This window comes from Megalobrama amblycephala, linkage group LG10 (assembly GCF_018812025.1).
Source record: "Megalobrama amblycephala isolate DHTTF-2021 linkage group LG10, ASM1881202v1, whole genome shotgun sequence".
Taxonomy (NCBI): Eukaryota; Metazoa; Chordata; class Actinopteri; order Cypriniformes; family Xenocyprididae; genus Megalobrama; species Megalobrama amblycephala.
Window position 1 is genome coordinate 20,543,674 of NC_063053.1, and position 17,685 is coordinate 20,561,358.

At 33.9% G+C, this 17,685-nt stretch overlaps 1 protein-coding gene and 1 long non-coding RNA gene across 2 annotated transcripts in view; one reads left to right on the forward strand and one right to left on the reverse strand.

Moving 5' to 3' along the window:
• The window catches only part of LOC125277092, a 49,419-nt gene that overhangs the window by 22,925 nt on the left and 8,809 nt on the right, over positions 1–17,685 (reverse strand). The window lies entirely within an intron of this gene.
• LOC125277091 (cytosolic 5'-nucleotidase 1A-like) lies at positions 6,943–11,469 on the forward strand. Its single transcript, XM_048205326.1, has 7 exons — positions 6,943–7,021; positions 7,266–7,326; positions 7,456–7,550; positions 7,867–7,981; positions 8,440–8,565; positions 10,470–10,651; positions 10,982–11,469. Exons 1-7 carry the CDS (start codon positions 7,007–7,009, stop codon positions 11,036–11,038), a joined length of 651 nt encoding a protein of 216 aa, XP_048061283.1. The 5' UTR covers positions 6,943–7,006; the 3' UTR covers positions 11,039–11,469.

Below are 17,685 nucleotides of genomic sequence, written 5' to 3' on the forward strand. Positions count from 1 at the left end.
CTGCTGCTGTAGATTATTTCTGTTGTTGTAGATTATTTCTGCTGCTGCAGAGCAAGTACAGGAACTTGCTATTGCCAATAAATACACTGATACGCTGCTGCAAGTAAGACATAGAGCTGCTGCACAAATAGCATATATCAATAACGGAGCTGGGGAAGGTGGGGGTTTTAGAGGAACTCTGAAGCACACTGCAATCTGCTATAGTGAATGTAACCAGACATTTAAATGTGTGAGCAACAAGCTTATTGGCTGCAGATGTAACATGGACCAATCAGCTTGTGTCAGTAGTTAACGGTTTAATTATCATCAGCTTGCATTAAGACCCATCAGCCTGCGCCATCAGAGTTTCATGACAGAACTATGTATTTGCCAAGGCAAAATTTCAAATTTTTCTAATTTCTAATAAAAAATTTTAATCTAATATTTAAATTTCATATCAGCTTTATTTCAAATAACAAATTATTGTTATTAGTTTTAGTAACGAAACTGGTTACTGTAGATGTATACAACTAAAAAGAAATAATTTAAATTAACATTTTCTTGTATAGTACAGTAGGTTTCACAATAAATATAGTTCCACAGCAATTTCCAGTGAACTTAATTTTTGCCTTCTGTCATTTTTTACAGACCCCTAGAAACACTCTTGCGGGGACTCCATTTTTAAAAAACCTGTCTTTAGACTTTTCGATAGACTTGTACAGTACCCTTGCTTCATGTGTTTAAGCACACAAAGACTCTTTGTCTCATGATCATACTAAGTAAATATTAAAACATTTCCTCCAAATGCCATCCTCTGTGACAATCATGTTCCATCAGTTAATAAAAAACAAAATTCATTCTCAGCCTCATTCATAACACAACTTGTAGAACAGTCCTTTTCTCTCTGCATCCACTACAAACCTTCATTTCTGTGGGCATCTGCCACCTGAACTGATGCTAAGACTCTGAGAAAAGTAGTATGTTCCGTTCAAAAACGGAATTTGAATATCCATCAAAAAAGCCACCATCGGTAGAGCCTGCCCACAAAAAAAAAAAAAGAAGAAAAAAAAGCCATTGATCATGGTAAAAAATAATCTCTTCACCATGTCTTTTATATAGTAGTTTTATATAAACTATACAAAAGACGTGGTGAAGAAAGTGCCTCGTTGTCACTACATTAGATTTCCAACTTCAATGTGGAAAAATAAGGCACACCTCATTTATTATACATTACAGTGGCATTGTTTAAATCACAAATTACATTAATAACATTAAACTGTTGCATGGTTTACCAAACAACACACTAATATACTGTACAATTTTCCATATGTAAAATACTGTATAATATAGCATGTCACTTATGCTGTTAATAAAAATTTGAAAGACCTTTAAAAGTTTAGAGATTTTTTTAACCAGTTTAGGGATAAATTTTCAGTTTACAGATACAATACAGTTTTTTTTTTTTTTTTTAAAAGAAACTAAGGCCCAGACATTAAAGCAAAAAGATGTTTCAACCATCCCTAGGTATGCAAAATGAAAGTGATTCATTTAATAAGCATGCAAACAAACAGTGTTACAACATGAGTTTTAAAACATCTCATTGTCAGCTGCCAGCAGATCAAACAAAGCACTCACACAAACATGCAATCTGACGCACTACTAGTATTTTCAAACATTTCCATAGATTCCACAGCCCTCAAGCACAGGTGTGAATTTAAAACATCAACTGCTGTTGTGGCAAAACAATTATCATCAAATAATTTTTCAAATTAAAACTTAATGACCAGAAAAAAAATGTTCAGAAAAAAAGAATTTGATTTACATGTATACATGTATCTAAAGCAGCTTAAATCAAAAAGTTATACATTTTTAACCTTACTTCATGAAGTAATGTCAAGCATATATAGCTGAACTGATGTTGTGTTGAAGTGCCAGGCTGAATGGCTTTAAGCTCACATGAGTTCAAAATGTTTTGGTAACAAGTTACAATAATGTCTCGTACGACTAAAAAGAAATCATTTCAATTCAAATTTTCTTGTATAGTACAATAGGCTTCACAATGAATATTGCTCCACAGCAATTTTCCAGCGAACTTTAACAGCCTTCTCTCAAAATTTTCACAGACTCCCTAGAATACCCCCCGACCCCCCGGGGTCCCCGGACTCCATTATTAAAACCCCCGCTCTAAACACTTGAATACTGTACTAGTCTTTCGAAAAGTCTAAACATACAAAAAGTTTTTTTGTCACAAGATCATACTAAGAAAATGTTAAAACACTCCCTCCAAATGCCATACTGTGTGACAATCGTGTTACATCTTAATTATCCTCAGTTAATAAAAACAAAAGTCATTCTCAGCCTCATTCCTAAGTCAACTTGTAGAACAGGCCTTTTCTCTCTGCATACACTATGAAACTTCATTTCTGTGGCCTTAGTCACAAGTTAAATAAACGGCAGCTGCTGGCTGCACCACAGAGGGTGCTATGTAGCGGGAAACAGAATCAGGACTGATGACAGAAATCGCCCCCCATTTATGTGTAAGAGATTCCCAGGTGTGCCTCAATGTGTAAGTGAGTGCTAGTGTGTGTGAAGTGAGAGACACCCCACAGGATTATGGGTAATTACATCATTGTTCGGAGTCTGAGAAAGCAGTGAGATGAGAGCTCTCATTTTTAACAGAAAGTACAGCTTAAATCCCCTCTAAGAAAGAGTATGGTTTTGTGTGGAAAAGCACTTACAGTATGTACACACTCAATATCAAAAGCCAAAGATGCAATTCAGTCTTACATGTTCTGACGATATTACCCAAATGTGAGTTTACTGGAACTTTAAGTTCATTAACAACATATAATAACTCTCCAAATGTGCACATACATACACACAGAAACTGGTAATTTTTTTCGACAAGAAAGGCACCAGCACTGGGGTCCAGTGTGACTGCTAAATGTTTTGGTTGGCCATCAAGAGCCAATAAAGTGCTTTATCTATCTTTAATATGATCAGACCAACACGATCACATGAGAATGCGTATCAATAGTACGAGTTTGTAATCTCGTAGAATATATACGCCAAAATGAGTTTTGATAATACGCCATAAAGTGCGTATCATATGCACAAACTCGTACTATTGATACGCATTTTCGTGTGATCGGGCTCGATCAGACTAACCCCTTCTAGTCTGCTTAAGTAGAAAAAGGCTCATATTTAGGGCTGCTACAAATGATTTTTTTTTCTATTGATGTTTTTATTGAAATTAGTCAATTAATTTTCAATGATACATTTTTCTTCAGGAATATTTCCCAGCTAATGCTATAAATTCACCCAATTGAGTTCCCCCAATGATCATGGTAAAAATAATCATAATGACCATCAGGCATTTTTTATCTGACAAATGAATAATGCTTGCTTTACCACTAAGAACAATGTAAAATATGTGTAGTACACAATATACATGTACAAACCAGTTTAAACAGACTAGTCTTACAAAATTTTCTCAGTATCAGCTGGCAACTTATCTAATGAAATCTATAAAATGTGCCTTATCACCACATTAAACAAGGATTTCCACACTCAACATGGAAAATTAGTCACACCTCCTTTATTATACATTACACTGGCATTGTTTGAATCACAAATTACATTACATTAAACATTTGTACAATTTTCCAGATATAAAATATGATATACTGTAGCATGTCACATATGCTGTTAATAGAAGATTTGAAAAACTTAAAAAAAATAAAAAAAAAGAGTTTCTGTTTCAGTTTATGGATACAAATTTCTTTCTTTTTTTCCCCTTTTCTTCTTCTTTTTTTTTTTTTTTAAACTGAGGCCCAGACATAAGCAAAAACCATCCCTTGTCTCCCCTTTAGTTATACAAAATAAAAGTGATTACTTCATTACTAAGCATTATGGCTGGGTATTGACACAATTTTCATGATTTGATTAAATTTCTATTTACATGCTTGCAATTCGATTAGATTCCGATTTCGATTAGATTCGATTCGATATCGATTATTTTGGATGTAGTATATCAGATAAAGTACGTGGCAAATTTTCTAGAGGAAAAAAATCTCTCAACTAATGCTGTAAACTACACATGGGAGTCAGTTGGTAGGCTACTACATTAACTTATTTATATTCAAACACTTAAATTACACTCAGTGATGTTTTTTTATAATAAATAAAAGTTTAGAATTACATAATCATATTTCCACTTCAATTCGTTTTTTTGAAATATAAACATTTAAATCGTGGCTGTCATAACATATTTATTCAAACATGAATTTATTCAAACATCAGAATGCTGCTCTCCAGAGTTAACTTTTCTAAATGATTAACGAGTTTATGAGTGCGCACTGAATATGGTTTTTCTGAGGTAAATGTGATGTTATGTGACATTGTTTACAAGCTGTTTTATTGACGTCTTTCTGCGGTTGAAACACTGATTGAGCTATTACACAAAACATGATATGGATTTAGGTAAGTTGTGCTGTGTCTTTTAACATACCTTCAGATGTTCATTCATGTTTATTTCACGCTGTAACTATTAAAGCGGAGGAGAGGATGTTAACATGCGCTCCATGCTGCTGCTTCTCTTTAACTGAGGCGCTACAGCGATCTGTCATGCCACATTAAACAGCGCCAAAACGGTATTTATTTTTTGAATCTCATAATAAGATGGGAGTCATTTGAAATCTGAGACTTTGCTTCATATCAAAAGTAACAAAGCACAATGATTATTGCGATTTATTGGATGGGAGGCGCGCTACATGTTCTGTTCATTCATCAACTGAAAACAGACTAGACTAATTGATTCTTGGGTTCGTAAAAATGAGAATCGATTAAAATTGAGAAATCAATATTTTTACCCAACCCTACTAAGCATGCAAACATTCAGTGTTATACAACATGCCAGATTAACAAGTTTTAAAACTAGATCTCATTATCAAATTAGAGATCTAATAAAGATCTAACAAAGCAATCACACAAACATGCAATCTGACGCACTACTACTACTTTCATACACACCCATAGATACCTTTCAAACAATAAGGAGAAAAATCCATCATTTACACCTTGGTGTGCATTTACAGTTTTCTGCATACCATTCTACAGCCCTCAAGCACAGGTGTGAATTTAAAGCATCAACTTCTGTTGTGGCAAAACAATCATCAAATAATTTTTCAAAATAAAACTTCTGACCAGAAAAATTTTGGACATTCACAGCATGCTCAGAAAAAAAGAATATGATTTACATTTAGGCTATATATTCTAAAGCAGCTTAAAGCAAAATCAAGTTATACATTTTTAACATTACTTCATGAAGTCATGCATATATAGCTGAACTGTGATGTTGTGTTGAAGTGCTAGGCTGGATGGCTTCAGGCTCACATGAGTTCAATGTGTTTTGGTAACACTTTACAATAAGGTCTCATTTGTTAACATTAGTTAAAGGGTTAGTTCACCCAAAAATTTCTGCCATTAAGTCACCCTCATGTCATTTGTGATGGAATTTTTGAACTAATTAATAATGAACTAACATTTCTTTTCTTCTACAGGCCTAATAATAATAATCTAACTACTGAAATAGAGAAATAGTCACTAGGACTGAGTGTTGTGATTCAGAAACATTCTGCTGTGCTGGCTTGAGGATAAAAAATAGTCTTTGAGGAATTGTTTTAACCTATTGAGTAATCTGAACTATTAACCCTGAGACATTTTTTTGATGATCTTGTGATTCAGTTGTTCTAAATCTAAATTTATGCGGGACAGAGGAACTGAGATGTTTTTCTTAAATCTAAACCAGTCGTATTAAGACTGATGATAATGAGTAATAGATCATGCTATACTGACTGTGAAGTGTACCTGAAATCCTGTAAAACCTGTTGTATTCCTTTGTTCGGAGAGAGATCTGGAATTGATGAGAACTCTCCCGGCCGTGATTAAAGCATATTCTGAGGCATAGTCTGGAGTCTGTTTGGTTTATAGGCTGCAGCAAACTAAGCACTAGAGATCTTACTTCTATACTATAGTGATAGTATTTACTGGAGTTGAGGAGCACTAAAGAGCTTAGTATCAGGTGATAGTGCCCCAAAACGTCGGCCGACTCGAACAGATATTGAAGTATGCTTAGTAGAGTATAAATTTATAGATTTATGGGTGTTTGGGACACCCGGTTTAACTAAGTCAGGTGCGTAGGGAAAAATCTACCACACGTTCCAAACCCGTAAGACCTTTGTTCATCTTTGGAACACAAATTAAGATATAGCGACGAGGATACTTTTTGTGCGCAAAAACAAAAAAATATTGACTTCTACATTAGAATTGCTCAGTATTGGCCAAGTTGACTATGTCTTTACTACTTTTCTGGACTTTGAATGACGGAAATTACATTGCTTTCTATGGGGGATTAAAAAAAACCTGGATTTCATCAAAAATATCTTAATTTGTGTTCAGAAGACGAACGAAGGTCTTATGGGTTTGGCGCGACACGAGTACTTAATGACAGAAATTTCATTTTTGGGTGAACTAACACTTTAATGTATTAACTAACATGAACTAGCAATACATTTGTTACAGTACTTATTAATCTTTCTTAATGTTAGTTAATAAAAAAATAAAAAAATACAGTCATTCATTGTTCATGTTCACAGTGCATTAACTAATGTTAACAAACACAACTTTTAGTTAATGTTGAAATGAACATTAACCAAGATGAATAAATGTTGTAGAAGTATTGTTCATTATAGTTCATGTTAACTAAAGCAGTTGTCTGTTAACTAATGAAATTGTAAAGTGTTACCAATGTCTTTTTACTAAAAAGAGTAAAATGCAAAAGAAATGATGAGTTAATAAAAACTGCAAGCAGTAACAATTGAAGGATGCAAGTAATGAAATCCTGTAAAACAAGGTTAACTAAACCAACCAATGACTAAATTCTTTTAATGAAACGCCTACTGTTTGAAGACAGCATTGTTCCATTGTCTATAAATACAGTAGATGTGTCAGTTAAACACCAGATATTATGAGCAATTTAAAGGTAAGCTTTTCTAATGTCTGTCACTCAAATGTCACATTTGTGTCTTATTTATTTGTGTGCTTTCAGTGTTCATGTCTATTTCTTGTACAAGATCAATGTTTGCGCTTTAGTTTGAGAAAAATCAGTAACATATCCTTAAACTAATCAAGGCTTATATGAATAGTTCTGACCTATTAAAAGTAAAAACCTTTATGAAATAACCACTCATTTAGAACATGGAATAATTGTTTTGTTGCCCACACAGAGAAAACCTTTGTCAGGCACTGAAAGCAGAAAACACAAAATTGCAAAAACAACAACCACAAGTATGTTCAAGTTTCCTAACATCTAAGAAAAATATATGGTTTTCTCTCATTATCTAAAATCTATTATTTCACACTTATGCTTTAATTAAATATTTTTCTTCTTTAAATACTCTGTACATTTGTTTTCAGTGACATCATCCACCATTGCAGTGTCATCATGTGCATTATTCAGACAAGAGACAGGGGATATCTATTTTAAAGGAGCTGCTTTTCCATTTGTCAAGGTAACAGAATTTCAGTGAAAATATATTTTCCTGTATTAATTTTTATTAACATGCAGCTTTTTCTCTGTGTTAATCATGAACGCATTTACTTTTACCTGTAAATCCCTTTTTAAAAATGAAAAGGTCATTTGTAATTCATTAGTACTAATATTAAACATTTAGCAGAGAGGAAGTTTTTCGTGTCATCTATTTTCACTGAGAATTCAGTACTGTTACATGGTTATAACTAGCAAGAATCCGCAAAGATTAAGTCAACTAATTTGTTTAATTTGATATAGGTGTTAGTATTTAGTGTATTTTGATCACTCTGCTCTAGGCTCTTACAATGGTGAATCAACGTTTGACTGATGGCCAAGAGCGGTTTAAAATTGTGCTGATACCTTCTGACGGTCAGGACACTGATCACCTGAAAAAAAACATTGAAAAATACGGTAAGAGTAGGAGTGATTTTCTATTTTGTATTATTATAATTCTAAAGAATGTTCTTTCCCATAGTAAATGCATGCAGTGACTCAACTATAGAAACAACATTTCAGCCTCGCATTAAAATATCACATATCACATAGCTACTTATAACAATTGCTGTATAGTGAAGCACCAGGTGTATTGACTACCGGCCTGCTTTCATTACATGAAACAGAGTTAACCTTCAGCAAAATGTTTTTGATGTGGTCAAAAAAAAAAAAAAAAAAAAAAAGTTGTATGGATTTGGAATAACATTGTGACATGGGAATGATATTGTATGGATTTGGAAGTTGCATAAATGATGACAGAATGTTCTTTTTTGTGAACTATCCCTTACTGCAGACCCTAATTTCAATATAAACATAAATAAAATAAGATGTCATGTTATTCTACTAAACACAATGTTGTGATGCTGTCTGTACAGGGCTGAATATTGACCCAGTCTGTGAGATTACTGGTGAAAAACCCCTCCTTGATCATCTTAATGAGATCAAGCCTGTTCTCTACCTGTCCACAAACCCACAGAATGTGAGAGAGGCCATCAGTGCAGGTGATGCATCAGTTTTTTTTTTCTCTCCATTTATGTCACATCGCTGCAATATTAAAGAATTTCCTCAAAACAATGGCCCTCATTTATCAAACGAACATAGAAAACAACGTAACTACAACGTAACTGTCGTCATTTAAATATCACGCCCCAAATTTTAGAAGCCTCGCCCTATAGTTTATAACACAGAGAAACGTAACTCGGCCATGAAGAGGAAGTAATCACATGAAAAAGAAATGTATCTTACTCTAAAATCACCTATCAACCTCCTAATTTCAAACAATAAAGTTAATTTAAATAAAAATACCGGTAAATAAAACTAAATAGCAATGGTGCTGACTTATGAATTTGCAACATGGTTTGTCTTAAAGCATATTAAAAACACGTCATAGGCATATAAACAATCATTAAAAAAATCATTAAAAACATTATTAATATATAAACTTGGTTATTTTAGTAGCCTATAGGCTACCTCACTGAAAATCCTTTTAATTTATTTTATTCAGAACAGAACAAGAGCGAAAAATAAGTAGCTATATATTGAAACACAAATTAGGCTATAGCCTAGTGGCATTCATTATAAAGCAGAAATGAATTTATTTAAAGCAAAACTGAATTGGGCTCAGCCTACCTCTCTCATTCGGGAAGAATCCAAACGTTCCATATTCGCAATGTAACATTTATTGGTTGCTGAACTACTGTTCATTATGTAAACAAGGCTTTCTATTTTACTCTTGTTTCAATATTCATGTAAATCATCATCCTTCACATGTGTTTGGATGGGTGTTGTGCACGCCGACTGGTACAGATGTAGGCCTACTCCTAGCGGACCATTAAAATGAACAGTGTTAACTTTCTCTGCATTTAGTTTGCTGATAAATGGCTGAAAAGTAAAGTTAGCAATGCTAGAACTGATAGCGTCTGCGTGTGTGAGTGAAGCGCCCGTGCGATCAATTGGATTTAATAAAATAAAGATAAATATTTTAATAAAATAAAGAAAACAAATACGTAGCGTAGCCTGGACTAGCCCTACTTGATGCACAGTTTTTCTCTTTTGTTTTGTTAATCTATTAATTATTTCAGTGAAATATTTCGTGTAGTCATTTTTTTTTATTCCATGTAGGCTATATATTCAGTTTTTCTCTGTGTTGCAGGTGTATGATGTGTGAATCCTAATGTTCTGTTGATGCAGCCATTTGCACATACAAAGCGAAATCCATGAAAAGAAAAAAAAAACATTTGTGGTATTTTAAGACAAGCATCTATTCTAATTGAATTTTAATCGTGTCGGTTAATGATCGGTTAGTGAGTGATTGTCGGTCAGGAAAAGAATCGAAATATTCTCATCTCCACTAGTGCTGCACAACTACTCGCTGACTAAAAAACGTGCGTACACGAGCTGAGACCTGACGTGAGATTTGATCATAGCCACTGCTCACGCTCATATTGATCAACGCCAAATTTTGCACAGTTTTCTGGCGTACGATTGTTTTATAAATGAGGGCCACTGTCTTCACTTTTCTTGGCCATTTTTTCCAAGAACTTGTAACCAGTGTTGGGGAAAGTTAAAAGTTAAAGTTAAGTTAAAAGTAATGAGTTACAATATGTCAGTTAATAAATGGGAAAGTTACTATTTTTAAAAAAAGGAAGATATTTTTTTGTGAATTTAAAAGCAATGCATAAAAAGTAATCTGATAACATAACTAGCATTACTTGTAAAGCGCTAACCCCATCTAAGCTCATTTTGGGGGAAAAACTGTGGAACGATGCAAAAGAGAGAAATACTATTACATAAATCCAGTGCGACAGTGAGAAAGAAGGCTTTTGCATGCATGTAGTACTTAGTATAAAACACAACACAAGTGTTACTTCTATAACTTTTAAATGACGGTGGCATTGTTTATCAGGATATGGAGCAGCCACAATGTTCCAGAGAGATTACCACGAGCCCAGTGATGAAGTGTTACGTGTGGCCTTTGATGGCGATGGAGTCCTGTTTTCAGATGAGTCTGAGAGAGTCTACAAAGAGAAAGGACTACAAAGTTTCTATGATAATGAACGTGATAAGGAGGACGAACCTTTGGAACAGGTAAGAATGTTGGTCCGAAACATGTTAGCGCTGCTGAATCTCAGATTGCTCAGTTAACCCTTGTTATACTTCACATTCATAAGGTACACATCACACAGCCTTGTTATTTAAAATGATATTTAAAGGAACTTTCTACTGAAAGTTTGTTGACATTGAAAGCAATTCCAATGTACATAATGTCAGTTGAGAGTTCAAGCCACAAATGCTATGTATGGATATTAGGTTGAAACATTTATTTCTTTCATTCAACACACTACAATTTAATGTAATAATTAATTAAGTCTTTCTAAAAAAGTGCTAATAATGTGTTTGTGTGGAATTATTTTGCAGGGCCCACTAAGTAAGTTTTTTTCAAGCATTGGTACATTTCCAGCAGAAGTTCAATAAAAATTGTCCAATTCGTACCTACTTGGTAACATCACGTGGCACATCAAGTCCTGGAATAAGAGCCCTGAAGACTCTTCAGAAGGAAAAGCTGGAGATAAATGAGGCATTCTTTCTGAGTGGTGCCCATAAAGGGCCAGTGCTGAAAGCAATCAGACCTCACATTTTCTTTGACGACCAGATCCCACACGTTGATGGAGCCCTTCAAAATGGGGTTATTGGTGCTCATGTACCTTATGGTGTGAGCAATGAGTGAGAATTAAACCTGATTTGATTAAAGGTGTGACATGCACTGCCCTGCAGGTGGTGTAGCACAATAATTTCTTCTATAATGTGATTTATAATGTCAGGACAGCTAAATTTGGTGATTATTTATGATTTTGTTTTTTAAGGTTTAAAGTGTAAATGAAATTAAGGCAAAAGCTGATTTTAATAAATAATTACAAATTATTACTAAATGGCTATTTCTTTGTTCTGGGGCCAAATATATTAAGCCACTCAGAACAAAATTTTAGTCTTGAGTGTGTCAAAATTCAAAGAATGATGTCATTTTAATCGTATTCCTAGTCCTAAGAATAAGTGTAATTAATAAAGGTTCCGTGTTAACCCTCTGGTGTTGTTCGGTCATTTTAGACAGAAAAAAAAAATAGAATTTTTAAAAATCACTACTTCATTGGAATGGTACAAAATGCCTTTTGTGGCAGTCGATATGTGTCCACAAAAAAAATAAAAATAAAAAATAAAAATAAAATGCGGGCTTGATTTGAAAAATCTAAAAAACATACAATTGTGTTGATCGTTGTCAAAAATGATCCCCATAGGCAATTAATGGTAAATATGAAAAAGAAAGCAATTTTAGGGGGGTGCAATCTACAAATCAGCCACGATGTCACTGTAAATTAAATATAAAACATAGATACGCTCCACCCACAAACCACACCCCCAAACATATATTGGTGTGACTGTAACACGTTTTTGCAAATGTGTGAAATAAAATCATTAATTTAGCCACAATGCAGTAAAAAAAAAAAAAAAAAAAAAAAACACAGCAAGGAAGGGGTTACAGTCATCAAGAGTACAAAACAGGCACACTCACAGACACACACAACACACTATTATACACAGATGAACTGGTGTGGCTGTAGCAATACGGCAAAACTGAGCCAGAAGATTCAAATAAGAGGTTGAAAACAGATTAGACCCAAATTGTTTAAGCTCTGATAAAGAATTTTACAAAATGTCTTTCTCAATGTTCAGGTGTGACTATAGTAAAATGAATAGAAAAACTGATATTTCAAATCAACATAAAAAAAAAAAAAAAAAATTAAACATTGACAAAAAAAAGTCTTTGAGAATGTCTAAATATATATCCAAAACCACAACATAATAAAAGTGTTTTTATGTATAAAAACAATTCTCTTTATATTTACAAACCTCTTTATATAGAGCTATATAGGAATCTAGTGGTTACACAATGGCATTACAGATGTTTTTTTTCTGTTCTTTTTTTTACTTCGACAAGATGATACTAATCTGCCTTCAAAAAAATGGATTTTAAAGGCCTTGTCTCTATTTTAACATGAAATACAGCTTTAACTGATTTTTTTTTTTTTTTTTTAGAAAAGTAGAAAAAAAGTTTGTATTATTTTCAATGGGAAAAACATAATTATTGCATAAATATTAATTAGCAAAATAACATTTTCTCAAAATACAAAATAAATAAAAAATATTGAACAAAAATATATTACATTGATATTACATTGAATCAATGTAATATATTACGTTGATTTTACATTGATAAACATTTATAAATGCCTTACAGTCAGGGGCTTCCAGTGGGTTATGTTAAATCCTTTCACTCATCAGACTTGTGTTCTGTGTGGAGTGTGTGGTATCTAGGGACAAAGTCAACCTCTGAATCGGTTTTACCTTCCACTGAAGCTCACATCAGGTGCACAGAGTTAAAGACTCCAATTGTGTCAGAGAAGACAACTGTCTATACCCTCACCAGTCAGCACTTGCACTGCAGTACACACTACAAAATGTTCAACACCTGTTATAGATGATGTGTAAACACATGAAAAAAAATCATTTACAAAGCTTTCTGCATCCCCTAATCTAAAGTGTAAACTACTCATCACTTGTAAATGTGTTACATATTATTTGTAGGCCTTTCTTACCTGTTACAAATTATTTGTATATGTAGGCCTATACAACTCATAACACTTTCTGCATCCCCTAATCTAAACTACTCATCACTTGTAAATGTGTTACATATCATTTGCAGATCTTGTTTATAAATTATGTACAAACTGCAATTTGTAAATTTACAATTTATTTGCCATATGCAAAGGTTCTGGTATATCTTTCAGTTACAGGATATAAAAATCTATACGAATCCCTTATTGTCACAATCACATTCAAGTTTGCTGTAGTTGTCATGGACTTTCAGTTGTTTTCCTTAATAACATGTTTCCTTTGTTCTAGTTTTCTGCCACAAACTGTCACCATGGACACTAATCTCAATCATCACAGCTGTTTGTCATTTCAGTTAATTATTTGGGTATTTAAGTTCCTGTCTTTCCTCTGTTCATTGTCAGGTCTTGTATATGTTGGCATCAGGTGTACAGTATGTTCCCATGTGAGTTGTGTTGCTACCGCTTTTGGATTACTCTTTAGATTATTAAAGACGGTTAAGCTTCATCTTATTCATTGTTATTTCCACACAACCACTTTACAGAAGACCCGACCAAAAGTAAAGTAAGCAGACTATTGTTAGTGTTTCTTTTTACCCCTTTTCAGTCTCTTTTGTTTGTTTTTTCCATCATCATGGACTTCCCTGCTGTCAAGCTACTCTGCCTTAAGCAGGGAGATCGCTCCCTCAAGGAATATTTAACAGATTTTTTGGATCTTGTACCTCAGATCACCTTCCCGGATGCTTGCCGGCCTTAACACCGCCACACAAGCACAGTTATCCGGGGAGGGACCTTTTGTGGAGTGGGTTCTGGTATCCTGTGGATCTGCATTCACCATCGAGGACATCACCAGCCTCACTCCAATATAGATGAAAAAAAAAAAAAGTTGTATGGATTTGGAATGACATTGTGACATGGGAATGATGTTGTATGGATTTGGAAGTTGAGTAAATGATGACAGAATGTTCTTTTTTGTGAACTATCTCTTACTGCAGACTCTAAAGCACCTAATTTCAGTATAAATAAAATAAGATGTCATGTTATTCTACTAAATACAATGTTGTGATGCTGTCTGTGCAGGGCTGAAAAGTGACCGAGTAATTTGCGTTACTTATTTGAAAATGTATTTCAGACATTTTGTTGTAAATTTAAAAGCAATGCATAAAAAGTAATCTGATTATGTAACTAGCATTACTTGTAATGCGTTACCCCCAACACTGATTGTGACCATGTATAAGGCTGGCTTTTTCTGCATCTAAGCTGATTTTGGGGTGAAATCTGTGGAATGAGGCTAGGACTATTATCAAACATGTGAAGTTTGGAGTAGATCGGACTTTGCTGGGTTACAACAACTTCCTGTTTCATGCCGTTAATCACATACATTAGCACTTAGCCAAGTGTTGCATGATTTAACGTGTTTCTAGCATGTTTGGTACTTCGGGACATATTGAAATGTGTTTCTGGGAGTGAATTACAGGATAAAGCATGCCATTTCCTGAATATTGGAATATAGATGTCTTTAGGCCAGGACTCTTATCACACATGTGAAGTTTGGGGCAGATCGGACACTGTATACCTGACTTACAAAAGCTTCCTCTTTCATGGCTAAACATCAGAGTTTGTCAGACCGCCATGGACATGGCCTTCAACGAAAACTCAAAATCGTCGAAATTTAACATCACTAAGGCCTTAAAGGTGCTGTATGCAATTTCACAAATTCGTCGTTGAACACTTGATATTTGAAATTAACCCAAACAAACCCATCCCTCTCTTCACTGCTCCGAGTCGGTCTCGAACCCCAGCCCAATCACTGCTGGCATGCGAGGCAAGTGCACTATCAATGACGTTAAACACCGCATTCTCTAGCGGTCGTCAGTGTGCAGTAGTTTAACTGCAAAACTTTCACTATCACCATTACACACGCAACGCGAGTGGATGTCTGTTTATCACAGCTGACATGCAACAAAATGCTTCATGAAAAAATAAAAGCTCAGATGATGAACGAACAACAAGGAAGCACAAAAAACATAAACGTACAGTACACAAGAGTAAATACAAACAAGAGTTTGTTGTTAATCGCCAACAGAACAGCAGCTCCAGACGATCAAAACCCAGTGTTACTCACATGATAAGGAATCAAAGCAGCCTCCGCATCTGTTTTCAAGCCTTCCTGCTTAGCTCTCTCCAGCGCTGAAAACTTTTCTAATATAAACACGGGTCCTAAAGCGTTTACCCAATCATAAACCTTCATTGCAGTGATATTCTTTTGAGCTCTTTTGTATTTTGTCCCATATCTCGTTCTTCAATTTTTTTTATTTTTTTATTATTATTTTCAAATCTCCCTCTTGCTTGTTCTCTCTCCTTGACCGTCATACGCCCCCTAATGCTGATTGGTTACATGTTTGTTGTTGGTATCGGCCCAACTAATTTCCAAACAGTGTATTTGAAATGATATTGAGTCCACCTTTAAGATTAGACAGACCAAATATGATGTTGATCTGATTAAAGCTCTAGGAGGAGTGTGTTAAATTACAACGTCTGGAAATGGCAAAAACTGCAAAAATTTTGCAGAGAAAATTCAAAATATCTGACTTCCTTTTGTGTTTTCAGATTTTGTAGGTATTGGGCTGTTACATCTGTCTACCCAATTTCATACTTGTATGTGAAATGTAGCATGAAGGACGCTTAATTGAAATTTTGTAGGTGGCGCTATCGAGCCATTCTGCCACACATAATTTGAAAACCCATATCAGATATCAATTTTCTCCATTTCTGATGCATGTGCAAACTTTCATGAGTTTGAGCACATTCAGGCCCTCAAACATGCGATTCATTTCAGAGAAGAATTGACTGAGCAATGAGCAATTACAATAGGGTTATTTGTGATCATTTGTGATAATTTTGCACAATGCATAGCACATTTTTAAACAAATTTAAATATTAAAATAAATGTCCCAACTAAAAAATGTATTATAGTTACATTAAATAATTGTTGTCATGCTGCTGAAACTACCCTTCCATTTTTGGGTTGACATCATTGTAGTCCTCAGTTCACAACACTTAAGAGTCAGTCTTAGACTTTGATGAAAGTTGCTTTTAGTTAAATAGTTCTTACAAGTTCTTCTCATTACTAAGAATTTTTTTGACACTTAAGTCATTATTAAGAGCATTGTTGAGAAGTTTTATAAATACAATGTCAGGTCTTGATATTATTAAACAGAGAACATGAAGACACACCAAATTTTATCTGCATGTCTCTTTTTAACCAAATCCCAAATTTTACCAAATAACACATCAGAGTCAAACCAATGCCACCTATCGATGAATGCCACCAATAAAACTTATCGCTACACTGTAAAAAATGAATGTGATTTTTACAGTAAAATATTGTAAAAAAAGCCACAGAAAAAAATTGTAAATAGGTTAACATTAAGTTCCCGTATTATATACAGGGAAAAACTGTAAAAGCTCTTACCAGACATTTGATGTAATTTTCACAGAAAAATGCTGTAAATTTTACAATTTGTATAAGTAAAAGACAAAATAAATGTATAATTTACAGTCAAAAACTGTAAACTGATATTCCCACAATTCCCTGTGTGACACTCCACATTTGAAAGTATTTTGTTTTTGTTATCAGTTATGTACATTAGTGTTTTATGTTACATCTTCTGTTTAATGAATGTTTATTGCATTATGTAAGTGTTGTGGTTACCATGATGGTGTTTTGTGTTTGCGTGAATGACTCTTTGCACCTTCTTTATATTAGTATACTTCAGCTTGTGGAAAAGCTACTTGTGATGAACTCTGATTCTTCATGTGGCTTTCTCTTTTACCACCTGCATCATTATGGTGGTTGTCATCGGTATATTTTAAAGGTACAAAACCGATTTTAGTAGTAGTGTGCATTGTTAAATTTATTGGTTTACATTAAAATTTTCTTGTTTGTAAATTACAGTATTATACTGTAAAATGTACAGTTTGTTCTGTAAATGTGTTTACAGTTTTTCTGTATTTTTTTTACAAAATTATTCTGGCAACCACAGCTGCCAAAATTATTTTGTAAAAACTATGTTTTTTTTTTGTTTTTTTTTTACAGTGTATATTAGATGTGTAGATGCCCTCAAGTACAATGATGTGGGGAAATAAAATGCTTACTAATACTTCCAGACTATTTACAAAAAATTACTATTCATAATAAAAATAATATTAATACCTCCAGATTTAACCAGATAACACCTGCCTGTGTTCAAGGTGAGACTGCAGGCTATTGTCACAAGAATTTCTCAGTAAATAAGTAAAAAAAATACAATTATGCTTACTATTTTATTAGTGTTTTTTAAAAGGTTTAAAACATCTTCTTCATTACCATTATGGTCCTCCAATCTGAAACCATATGCTGGGGATGTGACAACTATATCAATAATATATCGATCACAATATATGGCAACAATA